Source organism: Chamaea fasciata, unplaced genomic scaffold (assembly GCF_029207755.1).
Source record: "Chamaea fasciata isolate MVZ Bird 193981 ecotype frontalis unplaced genomic scaffold, bChaFas1.0.hap1 SCAF_4, whole genome shotgun sequence".
Classification (NCBI taxonomy): domain Eukaryota; kingdom Metazoa; phylum Chordata; class Aves; order Passeriformes; family Sylviidae; genus Chamaea; species Chamaea fasciata.
In genome coordinates, this window is record NW_027094089.1 from 36,243,685 (window position 1) to 36,271,528 (window position 27,844).

At 33.7% G+C, this 27,844-nt stretch overlaps 1 protein-coding gene across 1 annotated transcript in view; it reads right to left on the reverse strand.

Moving 5' to 3' along the window:
• The window catches only part of KIAA0825 (KIAA0825 ortholog), a 248,846-nt gene that overhangs the window by 130,223 nt on the left and 90,779 nt on the right, over positions 1–27,844 (reverse strand). Inside the window, exons 10-15 of the mRNA XM_066181288.1 lie at positions 26,689–26,839; positions 23,497–23,687; positions 21,010–21,192; positions 14,697–14,807; positions 9,465–9,604; positions 917–1,105 (exon numbers count right to left, since the gene is read on the reverse strand). Coding sequence (XP_066037385.1) covers positions 917–1,105; positions 9,465–9,604; positions 14,697–14,807; positions 21,010–21,192; positions 23,497–23,687; positions 26,689–26,839 — 965 coding nt within the window. The remainder of the gene's footprint in view (positions 1–916; positions 1,106–9,464; positions 9,605–14,696; positions 14,808–21,009; positions 21,193–23,496; positions 23,688–26,688; positions 26,840–27,844) is intronic.

Below are 27,844 nucleotides of genomic sequence, written 5' to 3' on the forward strand. Positions count from 1 at the left end.
TCTTAATAGCCCAGCAATCTGCAGTTTCTCCATTGTCATGGAGCTGCAATTGTCAGGCCGAGTGCTGCAGAGCATATCAGAGATGTGTTTTGACATGTTAGATCCTTAGATCCTTTGCTCATACTTTTGCTTCCTTCTACTTTTTGCTGATCTCATCATGGCCTTCCTGGAAGCTTCCATGCACCACTTCTCTCTTTTTCCTCCTCTTACACATAAAATTTCTACTTTTTGCAATCCCATTTTTCTATGGGAAGTACATGAGTATTTTGTGATACTCAGAATTCTATTTCCCCTCCTGCATTTCCCCATTTTAATCCTCTTCTTTTGAGCCTTCCTGCTTTTAATCCATGATTTGCAGTATCACCCTATCTAAACCTCACCTCTCTTTTCTGGTTGATTACTGTTTTTCCTTGGGGATAGAATTAGTTGCTCTAATTGTAAGAGCAGCTCTCAACAGCTCTCCCTCTCAACAGAAAATTAGGAGGCTGAGTGCCTGTTGACAGCAGAGACTATATGCTCCTCAGATTATTTCTCCCTCAGTAGAAGTCCTTCCTTCTCTTTTTCCTCTCTTCTTACTTGTAAATTGTGGCAAAGGTCTGGAGCTGTTAAATGCATAGAGATGAAGAACCTCTACTGGTAGAGACCAACAAAAACATTCTGCAGCCAGTCCGCTGGTAAGACAAACACTTAAGGTCATCAGACTCCTGGTCAACAACACTGCTCTGGGACCTCTGCATTCTTCAAAATTTTCACCACTACCATGGCCTGACTGCACAAAACCCTTCAATAATACTATAATTCTGAAGTAAGCTAATGTACTTTCACCGGATTTATTATGGTAAAAATAAAACTCATTACGTGTCTGAAAATTAACATTTAACATCAGATTTGAAACGCTTACTAATAAATTAAGTACCTGTCATATTGTATAAGCAGTTCCACAGCAGCTCTTTTTCCATGTAGGACTCAAAAGCAATGCCAAGAGATTTGGGTGATGAAGTGCAGTAAGACAGTACTGTGAAGATTGTTTCAATCAGAGTAGACCCTTTGTTGTTTTCCTGTTCCAAGACAGAACTTTGTTCATCACAATTTAATGCTTCATTTCCTTCAAAATAAACAAAAACATGGTTCCAATAATTTCCAAGTAATTCAAGGTCTCAGTAATGGATAGTATTAATCAAAACAAACTGTGAAGTGTATCTGAATAATATTTCAAACAATAACACTTACAGATACTGGTATGTGATCTTTCTCTGGCTAATTACAGTTGACTGTCTTCCTGAATTATGTGTAGACAATAAAAAAGACTCAAGCATGTTTCCAAATTATGGAATATACCTATTTAATTCAAAATTAAATTGAAATTGATTGTAATTGGAAATTGATTATTAACTGAAGATTAATCACAACTAAACTACAGAATCACAGTCAAAAAGCTATTACTGCATAACTCCTCTTCCTTATATAATAGTCATATGAAACAATAAAATCCTATTTAGATTTAAAAAATTAAGAAAAGTAGCAGCTCCATATTTCCCAAAACGTGCTGGCTTTGTATTTTAGTGTAAGATGAAACTCAGAATAAAACAGTTCCACAAAACAAAATCTCAGCCCTGCTAAGATACACATTTTAAAGACAAGTAGTGATTATCATAGAGTTCAGTAATAATTTCTTACAAATACTTACAAATGTTTCTGATAATCACTGTAACACAATCTCCCAGCTGAAAGATAAGCATGTGTTTAAAACTTCGGGAATCAATGCAATTCAATAACTTTAGCTTGTGCTAATGTTGAAGACCTGAGCTTCCCACCTGTTTGTGAAATATGCTTCCAATGGTAACAATCATAAGAAATGCCCAGAGCCATAACTTGTTAAATACTCTTAATTTAAATTTGTACTTTTCAAAAACAATGGTTTCTGTAAAAAGTATTGAGATAAAATTATACTATAAAATGTCATTCCTTTCTTCCAGTTTGGTTGTCTTTACCCTTAGCAACCTGTGGAGGAGAAAGATGGGAGCCTTCAAAATCTAGTATAATGGAAAACTTTGCTTTCAACCCATCTTTGAATGACTTGAAAACTAAAAAAAAAAAATCTTAATTTACTCTCTTCTGAATTCCTACAACCTAATTCGTGCATTACTGTAAATCATTCAGTCTATCGTTCCGCATGAAACCTTGGTAGGAACAGAGGATGTAGAAAGCTGAAAAGCATGATCAGTGATTTCATAACCAGCAAGCTGTGGTTTGGTTTTTTCCCCCAAGGTAGCAGAAAGATCAGTAATAAGACAGTTTTTAATCAGTCTTCTTTTTCCTATGAGCTGAGTGAGATGACATACATTGTTTCCAATGCCAGATGCCTATAAGTGATGAATCAAATAGATTCCATTTATTCAGTCAAACCATGATATGTATGACAAAGAAATAACCATCAAAGCAAAAAAAGCAGTTCAAATGGTGAGATGAAAATCTGAAATGAACTCTGATTCTATTACTGTAAGTATTTATTTTTAAATTAATTTAACCAAATTCTAGGGGGAGGTTTGCTAAGATTTCAAGCACTATGTAAAAACTATCTTTGCAGTACATGACGGGAAATTAGTTTGTTTAAAGGTGCTTATGACTTGAAATTAAGCCTAAATTTTCTTTATGACCATGCCACATGGAAAGCTTGAGTCACAACTTATTAATAACTTTTCTAATCAATTAGTGCTACCAAAAGATATAGATAAGGAGAAAGGAGCATAAAAAAACTTTGTAGTAAGGGCTATACATACATCTTGTTATAAGTACTATATAATGCAATTCCTGTGATTTTAAGCAAAGATCTTCATGAATCCACTGCTAAATCATTCTGTAGCTAAATATAACAACATATATAAATACTCATCAGCTTTTTCTTGCTTTACCCTCAAGTAAATGTTGTCCTTGTAGTAATAACAACCTGAAAGCTCAGGTTAAAATGAGTTTTCTGATGGATAAGTGGGCAGGGATCGTAGAATCACAGAATCCTTGGGGTCACAAGGGATCTTAAGGGATAATATAATTTGAAAAGTTTAGCTAGCAGATCAGTATAGCTGGCTAAATATTATGAATTAGGAGTTACAGAAAGATATGTAGATTTCTCTTGCCTTAGATTTTTTCTTTTACATTTATTAGCTCACCTGTCATAACATTAAATATTCATCTCAGTTTGAACTTCAGTGCAGCCTTGTTAATTATTACATAGAACGGAATTTATATGATAGGTATTATATCTACTGCCCTGTGATGCTTTCCTCTACACATTTTTCTTTTTTCACTGACTGCATTTGCATAGCAAAAACTAATTTGTGAAGGGACCCTAAAGCTCCCATAGGTAGCTCAAAGGAGATGCTTCTTTATTATTTTAGCAAGACTTACCATTCATACATAAATGGCTAGATATTTATCTAGATACCTGCTAAAATAAAAAAAATCAGCTGTTTGTTATTTCCCTATAGAATGATGTTCTATACTCACAAAAGATATCAAAAAGTATTAGAATACTATTGTTTTTAATAATATGTCTGTCAGAAAATTATGTATCTATTGAATAACAGTTATGCCCTAACCATTCACAATGAATCATTCTTCCTATGACAAAATAATGCACTAAACCTCTTGGGACACTACCACGTATTTTAAAAACATAACTTCAGAAAGACAACTTACAAGTACAATTACCCACACTTCTTTCTTACAGATAGAAATACCACCAGCAATTTGCCAACATTATCACTCATCCAGCACTTATCTGACTAGCCTAGCCATAAAATGCATCTTGCTGCATTCAAAAAATCCTTTGTAACTGACTCTAGACTTCCCTCTCTCCTGTTAATCCATACAAAACAGTCAAGAAACAGTTATTTTGTCTTTTTTGACCAAAAGAGGTAGTCAAAACTCAAATTCATACATGCTGTTTCATTTAGGAAGAGGAATTGAAGATGGAACAAATTATTTCTGATACTGGTCTTTAATTTGCGAAGAGAATGAAACTTTTGCTTTCTTTACTGAATTTAAATGTTTCGCTATATCACAGCAACTGATGAGGATATAAAGAATGCCCAAAGGATATGCTCTATCTGTTTATAGAATCAAATACTTCAGCAGGCACTCTGCAATACACTACATCCTCAGTGCTTCTTCTGTCACTGCCTTTTTTTCTGTTCCTTTACTGTATCTGACCTGGTAGATAATTTTACTTTTCTTTCAGAGTAGCTCCTCTCCAATGCCAGCTAAAATCTATTGTAACTTTGAACATGGCTTCATTTTGGCAGAAAGTATATTATTCTAGTTTTAAATTCCAAGGAGAAATTTAACATCATAGATTCATGGAAGAGTCACAGAATACTCTGAGTTGGAAGGGACCTACAAGGGTCATCAAGTCCAACTCTCAAGCAAATGGCCCATTTCTGGACTGAACCCACAACCTTGTTGCTAACTGCACCATGTTCTAACCACCTAAGCTAATCTCAGGGTTATATTATTCCTATCCTGAATAAAACCCAGATCTTAAACCTACCCGTTTCAATTTAATACATTCTAAATAATAGTAAGCCCTGTTTTAGCTGCTACTTGTGAATCAAATAAATCCTAAATGACAACTAAAAAGCTCAATATAGCAAAAAAAGCTTTAACAACACTTACAACATCTGCCCATAAATTATTAACATATCAGCAAACTACTTCTGTAGCTATATATTTGTGTCATCAGTGCCACAGCATTTTAATTTCATTCAACTCCATTTAGAATTTTTTCTCCCAAAACAATTTGTTTTCAACTATCTGAGAAGAAGCTTCCATTAATGAATTTCTGAGTTTGTGACTTCTGTAGAATCTGTCTTATCTATGGCCAACAGAAAAAAACCCAAAACATTACTGTCAGCATACCTCCAGTACTGATTTTATGGGATAGTATGTAGAAAGTGTGACATTCTGACAGCCAAAATTTGATAAAGCAATACTGAATGTAGTCTTACAGCCACATTAGCTTCCTTGTGTTCCTCCACACATTAGATAGATATTAAACAGCTTACCTTTGTAAAACTTACTCAGTTTAGAGCTCTACTGTAACAAGAAGTTCCTATCAGAAATTACTGAGTCTTTGAAAAGCTATCCATATGACCATGTATCACAGACACCAAGTCATTCACATATGTATCAGACACAATCTTCACACTCTGTCAGGAAAAGGTAAGTGATTCACAGACAGCAGGGGTCCACTATAGTCCAAACAAGAAATCCTATTTAGGTTTTCAGAAACTCCATAAGATCTGTTTACTGTTTTCTCTAGCTTATCACTGGAAAATCACCAAATGGAACAGGATATCTGTATTAAGGTTCCTTTTTCACTCCCAGCTAGAAGTGTATCACTTCTAGCTAGAAGTATATCATGTACAGAATCCAGTAAGTTTACTGGTCAGAGGGATCTTTTGAGGAGGTGCCACTTTAAAAGTAATCTTCTAACCATTAGGCTACCATGACAGAGGCTGCTATCATGAAGAGGTTAAGAAAACTTTCAGAGGTCCCCACAAGCCTTATATTGGATGATCCACAAATACCCAGAAGAGAGATCTATCTCTGCACAAAGATATAAATTACTCTAAGAGATTTACATCTGCTCTTCTAATGAGGGCAGGGTTACAGATTTTGTGTCCAAAACCTGTAAGACTGTCCTTCCCCAAAATGGTGTGTGATTGAGCCATGGGACCAGAACAGTTGCTAGTTTTTCAATTGCATGATAGATCATGACAAAGGATTATCAAATCTAAGGAGTCATTAGAAGAAAGTACAATGAAGTACAAGAAAGTACAGTAAGAAAGAATGACCCTCAAGAACTTGAAATAAAAGTGTCGTATTGTTATAGATTTTAACAATGCCAGAATTTTGATGGGGTTGGTAACTTATGTAAAGCATGTACATTTTCTTCTGTAATAACTCACTACTGCCACTAATACTTCAGTCCCCTAAATGAGGTCAGTTGGTGAAGCTACCACTTTCCACTGTTCTTCTAGAGTAACTCACAAAAAACAGTGTTATTTACTCTTATGTGTCTAAAATGTAATTAATTAAATTTGATTAAAATTAATTAATACTTAAAATTTACCTTCAAATTACACATTTTACATTGTGGCAGTTAGAGAACTGTTACAAAGAGGGCAAAGAATTGGAGTGAGGAAAAAAAAATCTTCCAGTTCTACAAATATATTTCCAAGTTCTCTTTCCAGAAAATGGAAATTGTTAATAAAAGAATGTCCTAGAAAACTCTTCATATCTATTAGTGTCTAGAAAGTTGTCTAAAAGTGCACCACACAATTATATTTTCTTGGTGGAATTTTTTCTTTCCTGAACTTGCTTACATATACAAGATAATTGATCTCTTTTTGAAGCAAATCACATTGGTCCAATTTTACAATTGCAGCCTTAGTCTTATTACAGAATATTTGTAAATGTTACTATCAATTCTTATTTCAAAACTTTAGGCCCAGAATACCATCTGTGTTGAGACGTACAGACTAAACAATACTGTCTTCTAGTAGTCTTTCAAATATATATTGTGCAAGCCAAAAACGTTAGGCGAAACTACCAATGGCCTGGTCCTGCTGCAAATGGAGTTTTCTTACAATTCATCCCCACATGCCAGTACTCTTTAAGGTTGTGTGTAAAAAGACAAATTAAATTTCTGTAACAACTGGAGTCTCAAGTTTTTATGGTAACAAATAGGATTCTTTATAAGACCATAAAGCAATACATTGCATTTTCTATTGTTTGTCATCAACTTGATGCTACTATCTCTTCTTAAACAAATGTATGAGACCCAAGGACTGACTGCAGGTCTGGAATGTGCCCTCTTGACAATTTCTCAGTGACAATTTCTTAGAGACCACTGTCTTATCTGTTATTCATAAATGGCTGGGTGTCTATTGTCTCATGGGGTCCCCCCTGGTATTAATCCTGTTTTAGGCCAGTGCAATCCGATAAAGCTATTGCTGTTTGCTTTATTATGCAAAGAAAAACTGATTCCTGGAAATGATTATCAAACTAGAAGTCACAGACTGTTCCACCGGCATGCTGTGTATTTAGTGCAAATCTAGCAGAAATGTTCAGAATTCACTTCCATCCTTCATATTTTCATGTCAACATCTGCTGGATTCAGCTACTTATTGTATACAGACACTATTTCCTTTTATCCTCTATTACTTGTTTCTTGTCAAAATAATCCATTTCTATTTCTCATCCATGAATGATATGCAATATTGGTTAAAAAAATTCTGCCAAGTAAATTGCAAAATAGTTTATTTTGTCAGAAAATTAACACAGTACCAGCTATCTTCACTATTTCTCTCTGCAAAGCCCCAGCAGAGACCTTAGACCCTTTACTCACTCAAGAACACGTCTTAAAGAAAGTTGCTGGATGTTGGACCTATAGAAAAATACTCTAGGATTATATGGCACTGTAATTTAACACACCTAGGTTATTTAGACTTGTAGCTTGTTACAGAGGTCAAATATACATATCAAAGTTTTCAACAATTTTTTTGAAGTTGCCTGTATGCAGTAGTCATACCCACTGAAGAGAAATAAATGGCTCACTTCTGGGTAACCTGATTTATTACCTTTAGTATTTTTTGACACAATAACTTCATATTTCCGTATTTTAATTTTTATGTACATTTCACATATCATATGGCACAAAAAATTACAAAAGTGCACATTTTGTCATCTTCCTGTCCAGATAAGTATTTAATTATATACATGGGGTCTCAATAGCTTCAACAAATGTGATATTCTTCTTATAATATATAGCAACATGAATCATGCATACATAGCTTCTTTTCAAATAATTTTTCTACTGAAAAAACTTTGGCAATTCCAACAGTACTCCCTACTATGATGGGGAATATACATTCTTTCTGAATCTCCCCATGGTACAATCATGAGAACAGTGGGACTACAATGAAATTTAATGTGTTTGCTTGATGTCTACTTTGAATATCCCAATGTGTTGAAACAATACAGAAAAATAAGATTTTTTTGTCTTCTGGCTGATTTTTAAAAGGAAAAGGAAAGACAATGTAAAAAATGTGCAAAGGCTTTTCCTTTAAAAAATTCTTATGTAATTAAATACCACAGTTTTGTCATCACTAGGGTAAATTGCTCAAAACCTATGGTATACTTACCTATATAGGAGAAGAAATAAAAATTACAAATTTTTTGTCATTATACAATTAATCCCATTGAAATTAATTTAGATGATATGGATCATCACTGATACTGACTTTATCTAAACTGAAAGTTTATTCATTCCAATACTGAAGTTACATGAATAAAGGCTGTGTGAATAACATGTTTTGTAAGTCAAAGTAACATGGATTTCCCTAAAGCTTAAGAGGTTGGTCAGTCAATAGACTAAGACATTCTGTCACTTATTACTTGTAATAATTTAAACAGATAGTAGAACTCAATACTGGATAACACTAGGGTAAGACAATGACCCTGATCAAACATTTGTCAGCCTTTGTAAAAGATGACATGAGTTTGAGTAGGCAAGTATGCACTGCAGCTCTCAATAAGACGTATGAAGCAGTGGAAGATGTTGTACTACTGACAAATTTTAGACCATTTTAAAATGACAGAACTAAATCATGTTATAAATAGATAGATAGAGAGATAGATAAATACATATAAACATAAATATAAATGAATAGAATAATGTATGGGCCTAATATTTTTTTGAGAAATAGGAAGAACTCATCTGCCAAAAAAAAAGAAACCAAGACTCTCATATTCCTGCCAAATTAAGTCAAACAGGTGATAATACCATTAGCTACTCCATAATACGATCATTTGATCTGCAAGCTACTAATGGAAAGATGTGATAAAGTTTGTTGCTTCAAACAAAATACCATCAGAATGCAAATAAAAATTTGTAGAAATATTCTTTTATTTATTCTACTTTCAAAACAGCATTAATGAATTAACAAGAAGAAGAATATTTATGTAATTCTAGAATGCCTACAGTGACAAGCATATAATTTCAACAAAACATCTAAGAAGCTTTCCACTGCTCAAATGTAATTTTGAAAGTGGTCTTTTAGTCTACTGATCCACACTTTTAAAAACTTGCATACAGTAATTATGGTATCAAAGCTCCGTTAAGCTCAAATTCATTTTGACTCTTTTTTGTTTATGATAGCAGCCTATTTTATCAAATTGCAGTTTGCTTTGAAATTATTAATACACTGGTGGAGTGTAAATTTTCATTAAAAAGTGATGATTTTTTCTATCCTTTTACACATTCAAGAAGTGTCCTACTGGTAAGTAAATGGGTACCTAACCCTTAAAATGGCTGACAGCCTTCCTCCAGCATTTAAATAGTTAAAAATGAATTTGTGTTTCTCACTGATATTCTTATATGGATTGACAGTATTAATACTTACTTGAGCTTCTCAGCAAAATTTTCACTAACAGACAATCATGGTATAGCAATGCTTCCAAAAGCAAGGACAGATTACAGAATGGCTGGGATAAGAGCAGCTTCAGCAGACCTTGGGCTGCCATTTCTCTGGCTGATGGAGTCCTTTGAAAATGTAAGATAAAGACAGAAAGAAATAGTTACTTTATTAATGTCCTTAAATTGCAGATGTAACACTAAGTGTTAAGTGTCAGCTCCTCTGAGGTTACTCTGAAAATGTTTTCCTGCTTCCGGACTTTAAGGCAGCTCAGAGAAAGAATTACACTTAATTTCAACTAGTTAAAAGAAAATTGACATTTGTTAGTCTGGCACAATTACATCTGACACAATGCAACTGTGTTTATCTCTTTCATGGAACTGTATTTATCTTGTTCTACCAGGCAAAACGGATTTTTTTCCTGAAGCTGGAAAAATGTAAGGGTATTATTTTTAGTTTATTATTGCAGCAATTGTTGAGTAAGAGATCTGAAGTGTCTGTCCATGATGAAGCATATACAGCTCTTAAGTAAAAGACAGTGAAAATGCTTAAAGGGGTTACAAAATTCCACTATAGGTTGAGCAATTCTTATGTGTTCTGAAAAATCCACAAGAAATATTAAACTGGTTGAGCTACTGCTTTGCCAGCAGGGAGAAGTGAGAAACTGCAGTCAAATTCATTAGCTTTTAAAAAGATTGCTTTGCTGTTTATTTTCTGCTTGTGATTTCCATGTTCTGCAAAAATTGATGTTTCCAAATACTATTCCAAGCCTTACACTGAACACAGTCAGTGACCCAACTCCAATCACTGAACTCACATTACAGTCAAACAAAAACCAAGCAAACAAATCTGTCCTGCCTAATGTTTATTGCCTATTGTATTTAGTATTTTCTTCTTGAAACATTTTTAAAAACAAGTTTTCAAAATTGGATTGTGGATCATTTTTTTTTTTTGAATGAGTAAGTTTTTATCAATTTGAAGGTTCTTTTAAAATTAAATTTCAACCAATGTTTAGCGACTGTATTGATTTTTTGACTACAAGTTTATACAATAGTTGGTAACATTGAAACCTTATGTACCTCACACATAAACTTTTATGCACATGTATTTTACATGCATGATTTTAAGGACTTCCTATGGACTGATGAATTGACTGGGCAGGTATAAATATTATCTGCCAGTATGCAAAAAACACCTTCAGCATCAATTAAAACCTTCTTCATAGGGAGGTTTTCAATCTGACATTTTCCTGTTGGACTAGAGAAGTATTTATATGCCTCTGCTCAAACACTTCATGTGCCATTTACACATAACTTTTGGGACAGAACTAAAATGGGCTCATGTTCTAAGAGAGGGGTACCTCTCCATTAAGTTGCATACTTTCACAGCCTCTGACTTAGCCAAGTTTGCCACCTCCCAACTATGCTGGAATGCACACATGAAAAAAATAATGACTATACAAGCACTTCACTGTCGAGTCAAAACTGCTATTTATACAATATACTCAATACAAACCTACATGTCCTGGAAAAGAAAATGTCAGCTGATACACTCCTCTAGTTTAGTCCCTCACATGTCTATGTTTCCATTACCAGAAAATGGAGTATGCCACATATCTTGCAGGGCAGCCTTGAAGTCACCTAAGGAAACCATAGAACCATGTTCCAGCAGGGCCCTTCCATCCCGCTATTATGACAAAACTCCACTGTAATAGTCATTTTAGTAAAGGAAGATTTTAGACACCTCAGCCTTTGCACTTTCAACACTAAAACAAAAACCTCTAACTTCATAAGAATAGTCTGTGCCAGAAAACCTTATGTATAGCTTCTGTGATTTTCATCTTGTACTTTATATATTTTGCTGACAGTGTAGCACTGACCCTACAATTTTACTTGCATATTAGCATATACTGGATTCTAGTAACATTTATCAAAAATATATACACATACATATTTAAATCCTGATAGAACTTGCAGTCAAAGTAAATTCTCCATATTTAAAATACATACTGCATTCAAACATTAGGACTTTGGATTCCTAAAATAATAATCCTAATTTCTGTATGTTCAAGATTAGTTATATATATATAATCTAATGTGGGTATAATCTATATATAATCTTATCAGTAGTTAGTAATTAAAGTTAAAATTAAAACAGTTACTATATTCACACTAGACTTAATGCTATGGCTGACAGCAAACTCAACTCTTCACTAATTCAGTTAAAATATTCGAGCCAGTTTAATTTTTTTCTCTTCCTTTAATGTCATGTTATCCTATCTAATAAGTTCACTCATTGCCTTCAAACTAAAAGATAAGTGACACATTGGGTCAATTAGATTTATGAAGAGTAATATTTTAAATTCCTACAGAAATAAATTATATTTTTAGAGTATCTGAATTGAAAAAAAAAAACCCTGTCTGTCATTGACCAGATGGGAAGTTATCATGTTGTAATATACACCAGTTCTTGGCTCTTTAAGCATCTTGCAAATTGAAATGTACAATGGTGTGACTCACTTGGAGGAAAAATAAAATATAGCAGACATTCCCTACAGCCACGAAGCTAGCACCAATAAATGCTCTCAGAAGTTTTGTAACGTGCATATGGAGAGACATATGTTCTCTCATCCTCATAGCTCAGTACTAGTGAAAATAAGACTAGCCTCATAAAAAGTGACAAAAGGTGAAGTACATATAAATATCACACATATAAATGTCCTGTTTTGTACAGTAGAAGAAAAAACCCCGACTTTGATTTGCAAATGGTATGATTATAAACCCTAAATGAGGCAAAGAATTAATCACAATTACCACTGAAGGAATCACAATTACCACTGAAAGGACTGCAATATAAATTATCAGTAATTACTTAGTTTGATTACCAGCTATATTATTTTGGTTTGTATTCAACAGAGAAAGAAAGAAAACCTCACGTGCTAAGTTCAAGATATTATAAGGCAAGCAGATATGCTATTTCACGGTAACAACCTTTACAATGATGTTGGAGTCAAATTGATAAAATTAAGGAGACTGTAGCCATTTTCAGCAATGAAAAATAATGTAGCAAATCAAGTTACATATAAACAAATTAATTTCAGGAACTAGCAAAACTTTTTTTTTTAAATAGCAAGCTTAGGAAGACTAAATACATAATAGCTAAATGTATGCCAGGTTAGAGCAATCAGTAAAAATTAGGTGGCCACAGTTGAGAGGTATAAAATGGCCTGTGCTGATTTTGTTACAGACAGTGAACATACATTTTAATTAGATATAAGATGTAAAATCAGAAAACAACCCTAGGATGCTCTGAAGTAAAGATTCCTGCAATGCTTAAATACGTTTCTTTATAATGTGCTAAAGGCAGTCTTTGAAGGAGAAAAAAGTTTCATTCACACAGAGAATAAAACCAGTGAAAAAACCAGAACACCTCAGAATTACTCATTAGATTCAGAGTCCTTCACTTTATTTTTTTTTTTCTGAGTAGCTGAAAGCTGTGTTGTTTAAAGGGAACATTAAATATTTTACCAACATAGTTCACTCATTATCACCAGGACAGTATGCAAGGCTCTCTCTATGGACTTTTCACATGAAGGTACACTGACTGTATCTTGTCAGAGATGTACTTTCTTTTGTACTTTGCATTTTCTTATTTGATGATTAAGAACTTGTGTATTTTAGTACCTTTCTTCCAGGGAAAATAAGTGCATGCTACATAGCTCTGGAATAGTTTTCTGCTATTTATTCAAATCTATCTTAATCCCACCTCAGAGAAGATAATTATGTCAGGCTGAAATCGTACCAGCATTTTCTTCACATACTGTCACACAGCATAGGGCACTCACTTGTGAAATCCTCTTCCAAAACTCATACTTCACACTATAATTTAAATTTTGAGATCTGGCCTTGTATGAGGGCATCAAAAAACTTTTTGTCTTTTCTACAATGAAAACTTAATGAAGCACAAATTTTCCAGAAATGGATTACTAGATTCCTTTCTAATGCAGTCATTCTCTCTACTGTATTCCTCCTTCTCTTCTCCTTTCTCTCCAACCATGCATAACTTAAAGTCACTGAGAAAGTTCCTTGAAGCTTGATAAGCACACATGATCTTTCATGCTTTATAAGAACTTAAATTACTACTTCAAGCAGGACACATTCTGAATTCACCAGTTATTTAACTCTGTTTGGGCATGTAGTTAGCAAACCACATTATTTTGATGCAGTCACAGCATATGACTGTGTGTGACTTCAGTCTGTGTTTCAGCAGATTATCAGAGGCACCAGGGAAGGAGAGAACAGGATCGATGACCTGTAGTTAGGAGTGGAGCCTATGGAGAGAAATCAGCATGTTTTGTGTAGTATGGGGCAAATTTACAGGAAAGACATTTTCATATACAAGGTAAAAGATACTGTGTGTACAAGGAAAGAGGCAATAAATCCAAAGCACATGGGTCATTCATAGGTTGCCACTAATTTGATAATGTACTCCTCCAAAATATAAAAAACTTCTCAGAAAACACAGTAACATCTTACAAAAGCAGCTTTTCAGGAAAATGGAGAGTGAAAACCTCTAAGGAAATATCCTTGAAAAGGAGGAGGGGTAGGTGACGGGGGCATTAGGAGAGGATTTTGACTGGTGGGGGAGTGCTTCAGATTCAAAATTAGAAAGCAAACAACAACACAGCTGGTAGCATGTATCTTCTATGTTACTTGTCATTATATGCAGTGACACAGAAAAGTTAAACTTTTGCTTCTAATCATTCAATAATCTCAAAAAAATTCAACTACAATCAAGTAGTATATTCTTCAGTGGGTTATTTATGTACCTAACCTTTTTTTTAAACAGCAACCCTAAACAGAAAGGATAAACATTCTTTATCTGCTCTTTAATGATAAGCCTTTCAGAACAGCAACTGTGCTGAACTTCTGTGTTGTCAAGAACTATATACTCTTTAATTAAAGCCAGAAAACCATAAAGATAATTCAAATATCAAAAATAATTAATAGACTAGCAAAATACAGAGCTTTCAGCGCAACTTTTCTTCAGACTCTCAAAGATTAGAGAAATCTGTAATGAATTCAAAAATGCTTCTATGGCTTTTAAAAATCAGAATATTAATTAGATATCTAATCAGATATACTCTTCAAAATGTAACAATATTTGACTAATACTGACTATCTGGTGATCCATTTACAACAACCAATTTTTGATACTCACTTCAGAAAGAAAAAGCAGGATGATGGTAAGCAAAATAACCAGTGTAAAGGATGATAAAAGACTTCTGAAAAATCTTGAGGAAGACATTCATCAGAATTATCCAGAAATGTCCTGGAAGAAACCAAATACTTCTGAATTACATGGGAGACTGAAAATCGCCTTGGATTGCAACTACTAAGTATACATATATGAATAGAAGACAGAAAATACCTTAAGAAAAATACTATTAATATATACATGCAAACACATAAATGCAAATCTATGTACTGTAAAAAACATAATTCTGTTTTATTTACTTTCACTCTTTGAGACTCAGGATCTAATAACTATTATTCAAGTTTTCTCTGTATTTTTATTCCTATATAACATATTTTCAAACTATGTTTGAAAATGCATTCAATAAGCAAATTTCTCTTCAGTCATTCATTTCTATAGCTTTTTTCTTCCTGCATAACAAAAATGCATAGTATTTTTGGTACTTTTAAAATAATGATATGTTAAGTATCTTATGAAATTATGCTGACTGACATGCAAGCATATATAGACTTTGGATTAAACTGGACAAAAATATGAACCAGAGGCTTTGGACCTTCACTGGGTTGAAGGAAATGGAATTCTGGTTGTTTTCAAATATAAAGGACTAGAGAAGAACTAGACTGTGGCTAAATGTCACTTTTGCAATATTTCGCTTGCTTAAATGATGTGACAGGCAAAATCTACAGATTTAAAATGAAATCTTTTAAAAATGAAATATTTTATTAATTAATTAAATGACAGGATTATAGATATGTGTAAAACCAGGATTCTTTAATAACACATATATTATTTGCCTTAATTGTTGTTCAATAATAAATTATTAGCATTTGTACAATTTTCTAGCAGCCACTAGGATTCAATAATGTGTCATAGTAATGGATGCCACTTGGCCTTTTCTCTTTTTGTTCTCATTTACAGTGTATATAATTCCAGCCTGTTACATCTGTCCTCCATTAAGTATAGACAACTATCACTTCACAAGCACGTTACTTTTCTTCTTACTTGGCTGTGAATTTTCTATCTTTCATCTACAGTAATTCAGAACTATAGTTACATGTCTATTAGGCCCAGATGAAAGAAGAGAGAGAATTATACTTTTCAACAAGAAAGGTAGGTGCGTAGTTTCCGAACATCTCCAAAAGATAGGCTGTTTTATTTAGAAACTACTTTTACTAATAAAAAAATAGTAGAAAGAATTTACTACAGATATCTAAATGATCTTAAGTAAGCAAAATCTGAGCAGAAGGATTAGCACAGTGAATTTGTGCTCTTTATGAATTCATGAAAACCTGAAGATTAAAAATAAAGCTGAGATTCTAATACAGCCAAAAGAACACAAACACAAAAATAATTATTTTAAGGACAGTAATTTCAATATTATGAAAGTAAAAAAGAAAACTTATTGTCTCTCATCCACTGAAATATTTTTTTCTGAATATAGCAAAGTATAGAAAAAACATCTTACAAAAAAGTGTGATAAATACATTTTGGTTAGCAAGCTCATAAAACGAAAGGACCACATCTTGTCTATTGGTTGTGTAGGAACTGTTTGAGAGAATTCTGGAGTAAAGCAGCTTGTTAAATATGAATTCTCAGCTGTAGCCTAAGGAGTCTTAGCTGTATCCTAAGGAGAAGCACAGGGCAGGTTTTTGTAATCTGACTTATTTACTTATACTGAAATCCCTAGAGAATTTTTTAAAGTGAGATAATCTGAGGGGTTTAAAGATTGTTTAAATATTAGAATAGCTTCAAATACTATTAAAAAATCAAGTGTCTAATAATATTATAGTAATTATCATGACAGAATTCCTTAGTGTCCGCCACTGGCTACGTAATTCTTGCCAGGAAAACCCAACTCTGTGCCAGACTGTTGAACTCAACTACTCTTCTGATAGAAGTATAATAATAGCTAGTAGGGCATTTGTTTTTGCTTCGAGTTATGCTAAAGCAGCTGCCTATTATCTCAAAGCAACAGATAGTGGATTTAATACCAAAGCAAGATTTCAAGTTATAGTGGTTTTACTCTGCATTAGAGTATGACAAGGTGACAATTGATCCTGAGTGCAGGTGTGAAGAAATGACATGCCAGCAAGATGCATCCTAACAGTATTTCCTTGTAGCTTTTGTACGATTTCTCTCCGTATAAGGACAAACATTACTAAAAAGCAATTTCATGAGTTATAACTCATATATTAAAGAGAAATGTTTTCAGTCCTTAATACTGAATGGCACTGGATTTCTGACAATAGAGAGCAATTTTGCCAGTAAACTCTCTAAATGCTTCTCTCAACATTTAAATAATTTATTTGAGTTCTTGTTGAGAAAATAAGATATAACAATTCACAGTATGAAACAAAAAGGTGCATCCTCCTTACTCTTTATGTTCTTCCTTTACAATCATCGATCACCTACTTAGTACAAAAGACTAAGGAATGTCAGAACAAGCACAAGAATAGATCTGCTCCAAACTGAGCAACCCTCAAGGCAGGCTGCTTCTGAGGCAGAAGACAGCCTCTACTTTGAGGCATACTCCTCTAGAAACAAATCAGTAAAGAATGGCATTGGACTCTACTGTGTAATTCACAGGCAGCACTGAAACTGTGTGATCCACTACATGAAACCCCAGCTACTACAACTGAGTAACTGACAACAATCTTGTCAGTGAGTAAGACAACGATGACTGGAAATTCAGAAGCATGGAAATCCTTCTATTTCAGGGGTTTGAATAAACAGCAAGAAAATAGCAACACTCAGTAGATTTAGGGAGCACATTCTGGAGACTCACTGTTCAACTGGTCCTCAACAATGTGGACAGAAGCTGACAGAGAACAGTTCATAGGATATTTTCAGGTGACACTAAACTGGGGGAAACAGACACAGTAGTTAACACTACAGCTGAGTGCCTACTCATGGATGACTGGGGCAGGAGAAATGAACAAAGCTGACTAAGGTAAGGAGCAACTGTTTACTCCAGCTACAGAATTACAAAAACTTAGGTTGGGAACTGACTTGTCTGAGTGCCATCCTACCCAACCACAAACCTGGTGTTTATGGGGAGCAGGGTGTTAAAGACAAGGCAACAGTGTATTATCACTAGAAAAAATGCAAACGACACACTGGGCTGCATTAGGAGAAACATAGCAACTAAAACAAAGATAGTGATTTACTCCATCTGCTTGTCAACAGTTTAAGCCTTACCTAGAATATTTTGTCCAGCTGTTGGGCCTACAGTTCAAGGAGGATGTGAGGAAACTGAAGAAGACTAAATTGCATCATCTGTAAGAAATGTTTGAGGGCCCTAGACTCCTTTCCTCTGGTGAAGAGGAGGCTAAAGTGTCAATTAATCTAATTGCAGCCTACAACCACCCAAAGTGTAATTACAAAGACAACACTAACTTTTCTCAGTGGGGGCTGATGTGATACAGCAAATTATAGCAGGAGCTTTGAGGGTTCACACTAGATATGAGGCAATATTTTACACTAAGGTATTGCAGCTGCAGAGCAGGCTTCACAAAAGGTTGTAAAACTTCAGTTCCTGGAGGTTGGCACACATCAGTTGAGTCAGTAAAACACAGTTATGTTTGACTGCTCTTGGTGATTGTTCTGCTTTGAGGAGGAGGCTAGATTAGACAACCCCCAGCTGTCCTTTCCAACCAACCTTTCCATTATGCTAAAGATAAGGCCAAAGAAGGGTGGAGAAAAATGAAGCACAGAAAAACAAATATTAAACCCTGATGATCCAAGAGTCATAGGAGAATTTTGGACCAGATCTAAGTAGCCTTGTCATACAGAAAAAAAAAATTTAGATCAAAAAATTAGGAATGAGAAAACAGAATCACTTTATTTGAAGTTAAGGATATTACTAAATTTTCAGCATTATTACGGTTTTGTTCAATTTCCACAAAATTCTTTAAAAATTGGAATAATTTTAGTTCCCTTAAGCAATAGAGAATACAGCCCCTCTAGTAAGCTGGAAATGAGTCAGTCATATTATTACACAACTTCTGGAAAACAATGTTTCATCATTCCCACTTTTATGATTACACAGAACTTTCCTCAAAAGTCTAAAGATTAATTGACTTCAAGTCACTTAAAGGAAAATTTTCAGTACAAAAAGACAGAATTATAGATTTAAAAGAAAAGAAGATTTCACTTCCAGTTAATTTTACCAAATATTTTAAAGATATAGAGCCAAGGTGAAAATTGTGATTATACAATATAATTGCAGAGAAAACTGATGAAAGATTAGTAGTCCTTTAAAATCAGGCTTAACTCTTAAATTTATTATTAACAGATTCTTAATGTGATGAACTAAGCATACCCCAGTAAACAACAGACCTATGTACTATACCTAAAGTTCACTATATCAAGGTGTTTCCAACCGAATATAGTAATTTAAGAAGCTGATTGGCTAAACCACTTTTTTCTATGTACTCTGAACTCTGGGTTAGGTTACCTGACAAACATTGGCTGCAATTAAATATACAATATTAAAAACTGTTTTGATAATGGGGCCTCACAGATTGTGAAAACACAAGTTCTGAATAGAAGTTCATTTTAAAAATTCTATTTTACTGACTCTAAAACATGCATCATCTATATGGAAATAGATGTTAACATTATTTCTGTGTTAACATTATTTTTGTAACTATGTAACAAAATACACATTTTTTGTGTTCTTTTTAAACAAAGTTGCCATGTTTTGGTGGTGATTTGCACAGCACTTTGTAGTAAATTAAATGAGCTGCTGCATTCTGTACATGTCAAGTTTTTGATCTTCAGATAAACAAATTCAGGTAATGAAATTCACATCCCTAACTGTGAAAGCTATATAACCAAGCTGTTTACCTGCTTCATTTTGCAAAAAATAAAAAACAAGCTTTTCATTGGCACTTTGTTCTGAAACTCCATGAGTTCTCCAGTAAGCACACATTTTTTGTCATGCTATGTATACATAAATATGTAAACAACATTGATCAGTGGAGGAGACTAGAATTGTTAAAAGGAACAAATAATACTGCATATTTATTTTGGTTTATCATTTTATGGGCTTTCATAAAAGAAAGATGAAATGTCAAAACTGACTACAGAAGCAGTTACAGCTACTGCAATGTCCTTTCCTGCCTCTGTTTCTACTGCAAAGAAGGACTACCTAATCTGTTCCTGAGTCACCCAAATTGCTATCTGTTCATAAGCCTGTGTTATATAAAATCAAATATCCAGTTACAATCAACTTTTACATGTTCTTTAGAGCCCACAAATACTAAAATGAGTCCACATATGACAAAAAATTTTAGTTAAAGAAGTTTATATGCAGGAGATCACAAACCTAGTACTATCTGGAATTTTCTTATTTTGAATAATGACATAAAAGCCAGTTGAAATAGGATGTGGCTTCATAAGTTTGGGGTTTTGTTGTTCCTCTTTTTTTAAATTTGTTATGTCACTTTGTATTGTCTCTTACACCAAATTTACAGAAGAATTTCATCAACAAAAGACTCAGACTCAATTTCAGTGCAAGTTACATGTCCATTTTTTACAGTTGTGACTTACGAAGACATGATTTTATAAATATGGGCATTCTATATTCTCACTCTCTTTAACTATATTTGTTGAAGTATACTGGCCATGTAAACTGAAGATCATTTTAGTAAATTACCTTTACATTCCAATATTTCTAGAAAGATTAGCAGATGACAACAGAACATTCTGATATAGCTGGAAGCCTAAAGCAGATAAATTTGAACTACTAAAATGATTTTTTCAATTGATGAATGACTAAGTCCTTGAAAACCTTGCCAAAGTATTTGGTACCATAGCAGTAAATGTTTTCAGATCAGTAAGACCGTATTTAAAAATAAATATGTCCTAACTGGAAAAATAAATTAAAAATTTGGGGCAGTAATAATTAATGAAATTCTACTGGTTTTGTCACAGAGGAAATCATCCAGACACTTACCATGTCTATGTTATTAACAGGAAAAAGAAAAGAGGAAAAAAAAAAAAAAAAAAAAAAAAAAAAAAAAAAAAAAAAAAAAAAAAAAGTACAGCACAGGAATTTGATCCAAAACTAATAAAATCTTAGCAGATATAAATGTGCTTAAGGTAAGATCACAAAAATAAGTATGGGATCAAACTGAGAAATAGTTAAGACTATTAAAATGTGTCAATACTATGCACTGCATATGATTTCAATACAAAAATTCACCTTGTAGATGCATCCATGTAAGCTGAAAAACCAATTTTATCTCAAATGGAATGTTTATTTCATACTCACTCATACAAATTCTTCAGTGGTGAAGTTAAAATAGCCAGCACAGAGATCAGACTATTGCAGTGGCAATGTATTTTATAGATCTTGATATCTCTGTCTTTGTTTGGATTCAGAAACTCCTGCACAGAACTACAAATTGACCAGAGCATATCTTCAGTGGACATCAAAATTGCTGCAATATCGATTCTGTAGGCAAGAAAAAGCCGAAGAATAACATAAGACATCTTGATAATGGTAATTTCCAATTAAACAAACATTTTTTCTGACAGGAAAAAACACAAAAATCATAGCATAGACTTTAAATTTCCTCTTCAGTGAAGCAGAAAGTCTCCACCCACTACTCTGTAAAAAATAGACTCTTTCAAAGAGTTGTTGGTCCTGAAACTTGTAAAAAGAAGACTTAAAATTTTGGAAATGTCCTTTTTTAAAGGACAGTGTCACTAGGCATGAACAATTTACTTTCTAAATTACAAGTTAATAAATATAAAATTTGTTTTCTAATAATTAAAATGTGAATACTATTTTCAAATCCTGACGGGGCAAATAAAAAAAGAAACAAAGAAACTTAATCTTCAATTTGCAAAACTAACTCCATGCAACATCATACAATGTGGAACATTTCTGAGTCAGTAATCTGTTGCCTGTTGATATGGGTTGGCATCACTCATTGTTTTCTTGAACAATAGCAAGAACCCAAACTACAACATAATCTCACAAGACTATGCTGACATACAATACACAGGAAACGTGAATAACACAAAAAAATACAGGAGATACGAGATTGGACTTTAAAAGGCACTTAAGTACTTAAAAGCCATGGATGCACATGTGATCATAAGCATTTTGAAGGATCATGTTATTTTTGAAAAATCTAGGCAAAAACACATAAACAGACATTTATCCATATTACACATCAGTTCTCTACCATTTGAAGAACCACTGGAAGAAAAGACACCCTCACAAACTACAACATTATTAATAAAATATGTAAAGATTCTGTGACAAAAAAAATATTGAATTATACCAAGTAATTTTATTTCACCTATTTGTGACTGGATCGTTCAATTTACTTAGTGAAAAGTTCAAGAATCACCTTAACAAATATACAACTAACTTTTCTACAAAATGACAATGTAAAATGTTTTTTCTTGTTCGGTAGTTTGAAGTAAATTCATATAGAATTGACTAATATGGCATTTAAGAAATATTGCATTTTTCATATTTCAGGGAACTTTTTCTCCCAAAAAACTACCAGGAAAGTTTTCAGGAAATCTCTCTGTACCACATGATTTAGAAGAGCCTCATTACAGTAAGTTATTGCAGGAATAGAGAACACAAATAGGTATGTAGAATGAAATTTTGTTTTATTCCTACACGTTTCAAGAATGAAATCCTGTGCAAGTTACTTGAGCTTTCACAACAATACTCCTTTTCACAATAAAACTTGAGCTGACAGCACGTAATTCTTAGCTCACACAGAACATGTACCTGCTTAGTGTCTCTAACCCTCTAAAATTACAAACTCATTCTTCTCAGTGGTGCTTGTGCAATAGGACAAAAGGCAATGGTCAGAAACTGGTCCACAGGAAGTTCCACCTGAACACGAGGAAGAACTTCCTTACTGTGTGGGTGATCAAGCACTGGAACAGAGTGCCCAGAGAGGTTGTGGATTCTCCCTCACTGGAGGCATCTAAGCGCTGTCTGGACTTGGCCTTGTGCTATGTACTCTGGGATGACCTGGCTTAAGCGGGGAGATTGGACCAGTTGACCCAGTGTGATCCCTTCCAACTCCACTCATTCTCTAATTGTATGATTCTGTTAGGAGAAATATACCTATTTATTCAGTAAAACAAGACATCGGATAGAAAGGACAAATGTAGGATAAACTTCTACTCAAAGACACCTGCTTTAGTACATCACCAAGAGACCCTTCCCTCTGGCAAAACATAAGACTTGCAACAAGAAAAACTTCCAATTTCTTATTTCCTAATATGACAGAAAAAGGAATGGCCTCTTTCTACTCTCTCATTCTACACCACTGGCATCATTCTGACAAATCTTTTGATGTGACCTTGTAGCTCTTTCACTTGAAAAGCACAAATTCTACTGGAACACATTATGTTTTCTTAATGAATCAACAGCTTGATTTCTAATCCTGACATTGCCAATTCTGTCCACATTTTAGGTTGCATCACAAATACTCAATGCACTTTCATTGTGAGGCTTTCAAACCAATCAAGTGGTTTATGGACCAATTTCACAGAGAGTTGAAAGAGGCCTTTGATTCTGCCCAGTTTGCAATATAACTACTAAATATACTTAAATATAGAAAATATCTTTTATTAAAACAAACATCAAAATGCATAGATTTGGTCTATCCCCTCTGCTGTGTTCATTAACATTGAAATTTGAATCAAAACAGTGAATAACACAAAACTAACATTTACTTCTTTTATCTATCAAAACGGTACATAAATATAGAACCATTACCTGATTTGTGGTGTTCTTTTGTAACTGGGACACACCTGACAATATCTGGAGGATAAAATATCTAAAGATCGCTCTAGTACATCTGTAAGAATCTCCTGGGCTATCTTTGGAGGTAGAATAGTCCATAGATCATGATGTAGAGCACAGCAGAAGTAATGCCACATCTGGACAGAGAATGAGCATCTTTCCCCCTATCAAAACCATCACACATTAGATAACAAAAACACACCTTTCAAAATGTTAATTTCATTCCTATAGGTCTAATTAATTTAATTTGAAAGGAAATAGCTATAGAGTTCCAGGAACAGGATGGCCAAAAATGGTCCTTGAAAAGATGTGAGACATCTTTAGTTGCAAGAAAACACATGTTGCATTTCAGTCACAAAATTACAGTTCTGCCATAAAATAAAACCACAGCATTTGAACTCTTATATCCTCAATTAACCTATTCTCAAAACCCATAGTGTTGCAAGTCTAGTTTAAAAACTTATTTCATATTTCAAACAGTATTCTGTATGCAATAGAATAGATAAACTTAACATAGCAGTTTCTTTGTCTGCAAAGAAAATAATTATTTAAATTACATAAGCATATGTATTTACCCAGATTCAGAAATGCTATGCATAACCATGATTATAAAACCTTGGTTATATATAATAGATATGCAAGAAGAGAATAGAAAAGAATAGCTGAACTATAAAACCAATAATAGTAGGAGATATCCAGATTTTTTAACTAAGATCTTTTCTTCTTGTAATTTGAATGTCTCAAAACTGAACATTTTCTGGTAAGGAATCAGCATTGGCATTAATATTCCATTGTCTAAACAGACTTATCCCATTAAGACACAGAAATAAATACACAGGAGTCAAAATTACAGCAGTTAATCTATAATACTTCTAAAAAGCACACAGGAAAACTCATGTTTAAATATTTCAACTAATACCTATTCAGCAAATAGCCTTATCGTGAAGTTTTTTGAGGACAGAGACTTCAACCTTCAGTTACCACATCCCAAAGGAACTGAGAAATATTTTAAGAATTTTTTGATATTTTAGCATGATTAGAAATATAAAATAACCCCACAATTTTTAAAACACTTTTTGAGTTTGATAGGCATTCTTTAACAATAAAATTCAAAAATAATCTGGCTTCTTTTAAAATACATTAGCATAAGCATTAGCAGATTATTAGAAGTTGTCACTATTTGGTTTTTCTCTGACATAATATTTGAAGAGAATTTTACATTAAAAAGTAACAAAAATTATGACAAAGAACAAAATAAACAAGCTTGTTGACAAGTTTTACTTTTAAACTTTGTAATTATAAACACAAATTGTTTCACTTTCTCTGCTTTAGTTTATTTAAGTAATACCTCTTTTCCCCTTTTTTAGTATTGTACTTCCACTGTAGGAATAATATCACTTTAAGATACTTAAGATTTAAATGAGATTCACTCCTCCTTTCCGACCTGTGTTTCTATTTGTTGCCATATCTAGGCAATTCCACTGATAAACATCTGCTATTTTTGCAGGCTTCATATAATAAAAACAGATGTGAGCTTTTATTTAACTTATATATGAGGAAACAAGCAGCTGTGTTTTATTACACAAGCCACTCCGTATTATCTCTGAACAGACAATTCTTTATTCTTTGACTGTTACAAAACATAAGTTCCCACAGCTACAGCAGATGTCTGCTACACTAAGAGCTTCATTCAAAAACATAATCTGGAGAGCTGGCTGAGTGGGCACACTCTTCCTGCTGAGCTTGTATGTTGGAAGAAGCCACCTCTCACTGCTGGAAGTTTCAGCAGGGAACTGTCTCTGTAACAAGCAATAGATCTTAATCCAATCTCTTCCATTTAGGATGCCTACAAGAGGTCAATTGAAGTAACATCTGCTCACCAGCACGCCTCTGGAAGGAACTCAGAGCAGATCACGGTACACCCTTGGGCCATCTCCCATGGCCCAGAGAAAAGAGGAGTGACAGTGTAAAATTACATACTTTTCACCTCAAACCCTGCAAACATACAGAGCTGAGACACCAGTTTTCCTCATTCCTTCCACTTCTGTTCAGTAATGATAAAACTGTTTAGCTACTCCATATTCTTTCTCATCAGACAACTATTTCTCCATGGTGAAGTTACTGGATCACCAATAAACAGGACACAGCACCATAGCCACTACAGACAATGAATATCATATGATTCAGCAGTTACTAAAAGCACTGCTTTTCTTACCTTATCATCTAACATTCAAACAAAATTGAAATGTTTATTTACTTGTCTTTGAGGTATGGACATTTTGGTAAATAACTCTGTGATCTGCCTGCCCTGTCCAGCACAGATTTTGTCACTGACTGAGCAGCTTCTTATACTACATCCGTAGATTACATATATCAGACAGAATTTTCTCTCATGTAAGGATTCTAGAATATGTTTAAAAGAACACACTAATTGTCTCACACAGAAAATTGTACAAGGAACGACAAGACTTTGCCTCCAAGAGATCTCAGTTATCATTGATTAAAACCCATATAGTACTTCACCCTAAAATTAAGTGAAAATACTTTCAAACAGTGTATGTCAACCTATGTTTGTACTTAACTAGGATGAAGGAAAAAATACAATAAATGAAAATAATTGTCTTATTTTTTTTTCACAGAATCATTAGGATTATAGCTATAGATCAGACCTGTGACTTCAAGATGCAGATGAAATGGCACTGGTTATTTCAGAAATACATTGTTGAATGCTTCAGGTAAATATATTGACCGTCTTTCTTTGTTACACCCTTCACTCACAAAAAGTAAAAAGGGGAACCAATTGAAAATAAAAATCAAAGAATCAGATAAAAAATTTCCCAGAAGAAGATTTTCACATGTCACACTTTCTAAAAGAAGTTCTTTAGAGAAGTTCTTAGAGATTAAGTTCTCAGAGATTAAGATGATGGTGTCCTCTTTACTGAGTTTTATATAAATGTCTTGACATACAATAAATATTTTTGAAGTAAGTGACAAAAAACCCTTCATTATAACAAGCTATCTCATCTTTAAATGACTATGTTTTCCTACATCATATCTAGAGAGACACTTGCCTGCAACAGTAGATATTTCAAAATAGTGAATTCCAATAATCCTTATGTAAAAACAAATTTGTAAAAGGGAGCCATAGTAAACTTAACCTCACACCTCATAAAAAGCTTTGCAATCATCCCAGTAGTGACTCTCAGCATCCTGTAAAATGCTTGCAGCACAAACTCTGATGCAGTAGTTCATAACTTGAAACTGGAGAGTGTTGATGAATTCCTGATATTTCTGGACAGGCACTAGAAACAGAGGTCTGTTCAGAGAGAATGATTAAAGAGACAATGATTGAAAGGCCGTGCACTAGGAGGTAACAATCTCAGTACTGCAAAGAGTTTTGATTAGTAGCTATCAATCATTCATTTCCTCTTGGTCCTGAACCTAGCATTCAGTTTTGAAACTTCTTGTTTCAGAAGTTCTTAAAATACATCTGCTTGTCTATAAATTCTTATTTAACCAATCACTAAGAAATAGATTACTTCATCCTATTTTCTGAGGCAAGTACATTTGTCATTCACTTATTTCTGTGTTGCAGCATTCTTGCATCAGCAATTACTACATCAGCACTGAGTGTGATAAAGAAAACATAAGCACAGAGTACAGAGATTGCTTTTAGTAGGTATGTACTAAAACTCTTTGATAATACACCTAAATAGAATTATTGAGCAGTATTTTGGCTCAGACTTCCCATTCACAAAGATACACTTCATGCAGGAGACAGTAAAACATCAGAGGGAAAGCAGATCAACAATTCATATAACCACTTAGAAATCATACATTCCTTAGAAATCGTGCTACTTCAGGGTTCCTCCCCAAAACCACTGTTTCTACTTTTAAACTGAACATGGCTGGAAACATGTGGACCAATAGACTCCTAGTACCTGAAGACAAAATCTCCTAAAAGCAAGTGCAATTATATTTCTCCCCAGGTTAAACACTGCCTTTGACTTTATACTCCTACTTCGTACCTTCTCTAATTTTCATTCTACACATAATAATAAATTAAATTCTAAAACTACAATGTATGTATTCCTTTACATGTCTGAAAACACATGATGTTGGGAAAAAGCACAGAAACGTATTTTTATATTGTCCTCTAAGATTGCTATGTGCTGAATCAGATCTTATGAAAATTAGGCATAGCAAAGGTCAGAAAAGGAAATCAAGGCCTTAGCATTTTATTTATATGGCAGCAGAGTACATTCAGTTCCCTGGGCAATCTTATTTTCTCAAATTTAATAACTAAAAAAATTGATCTGCA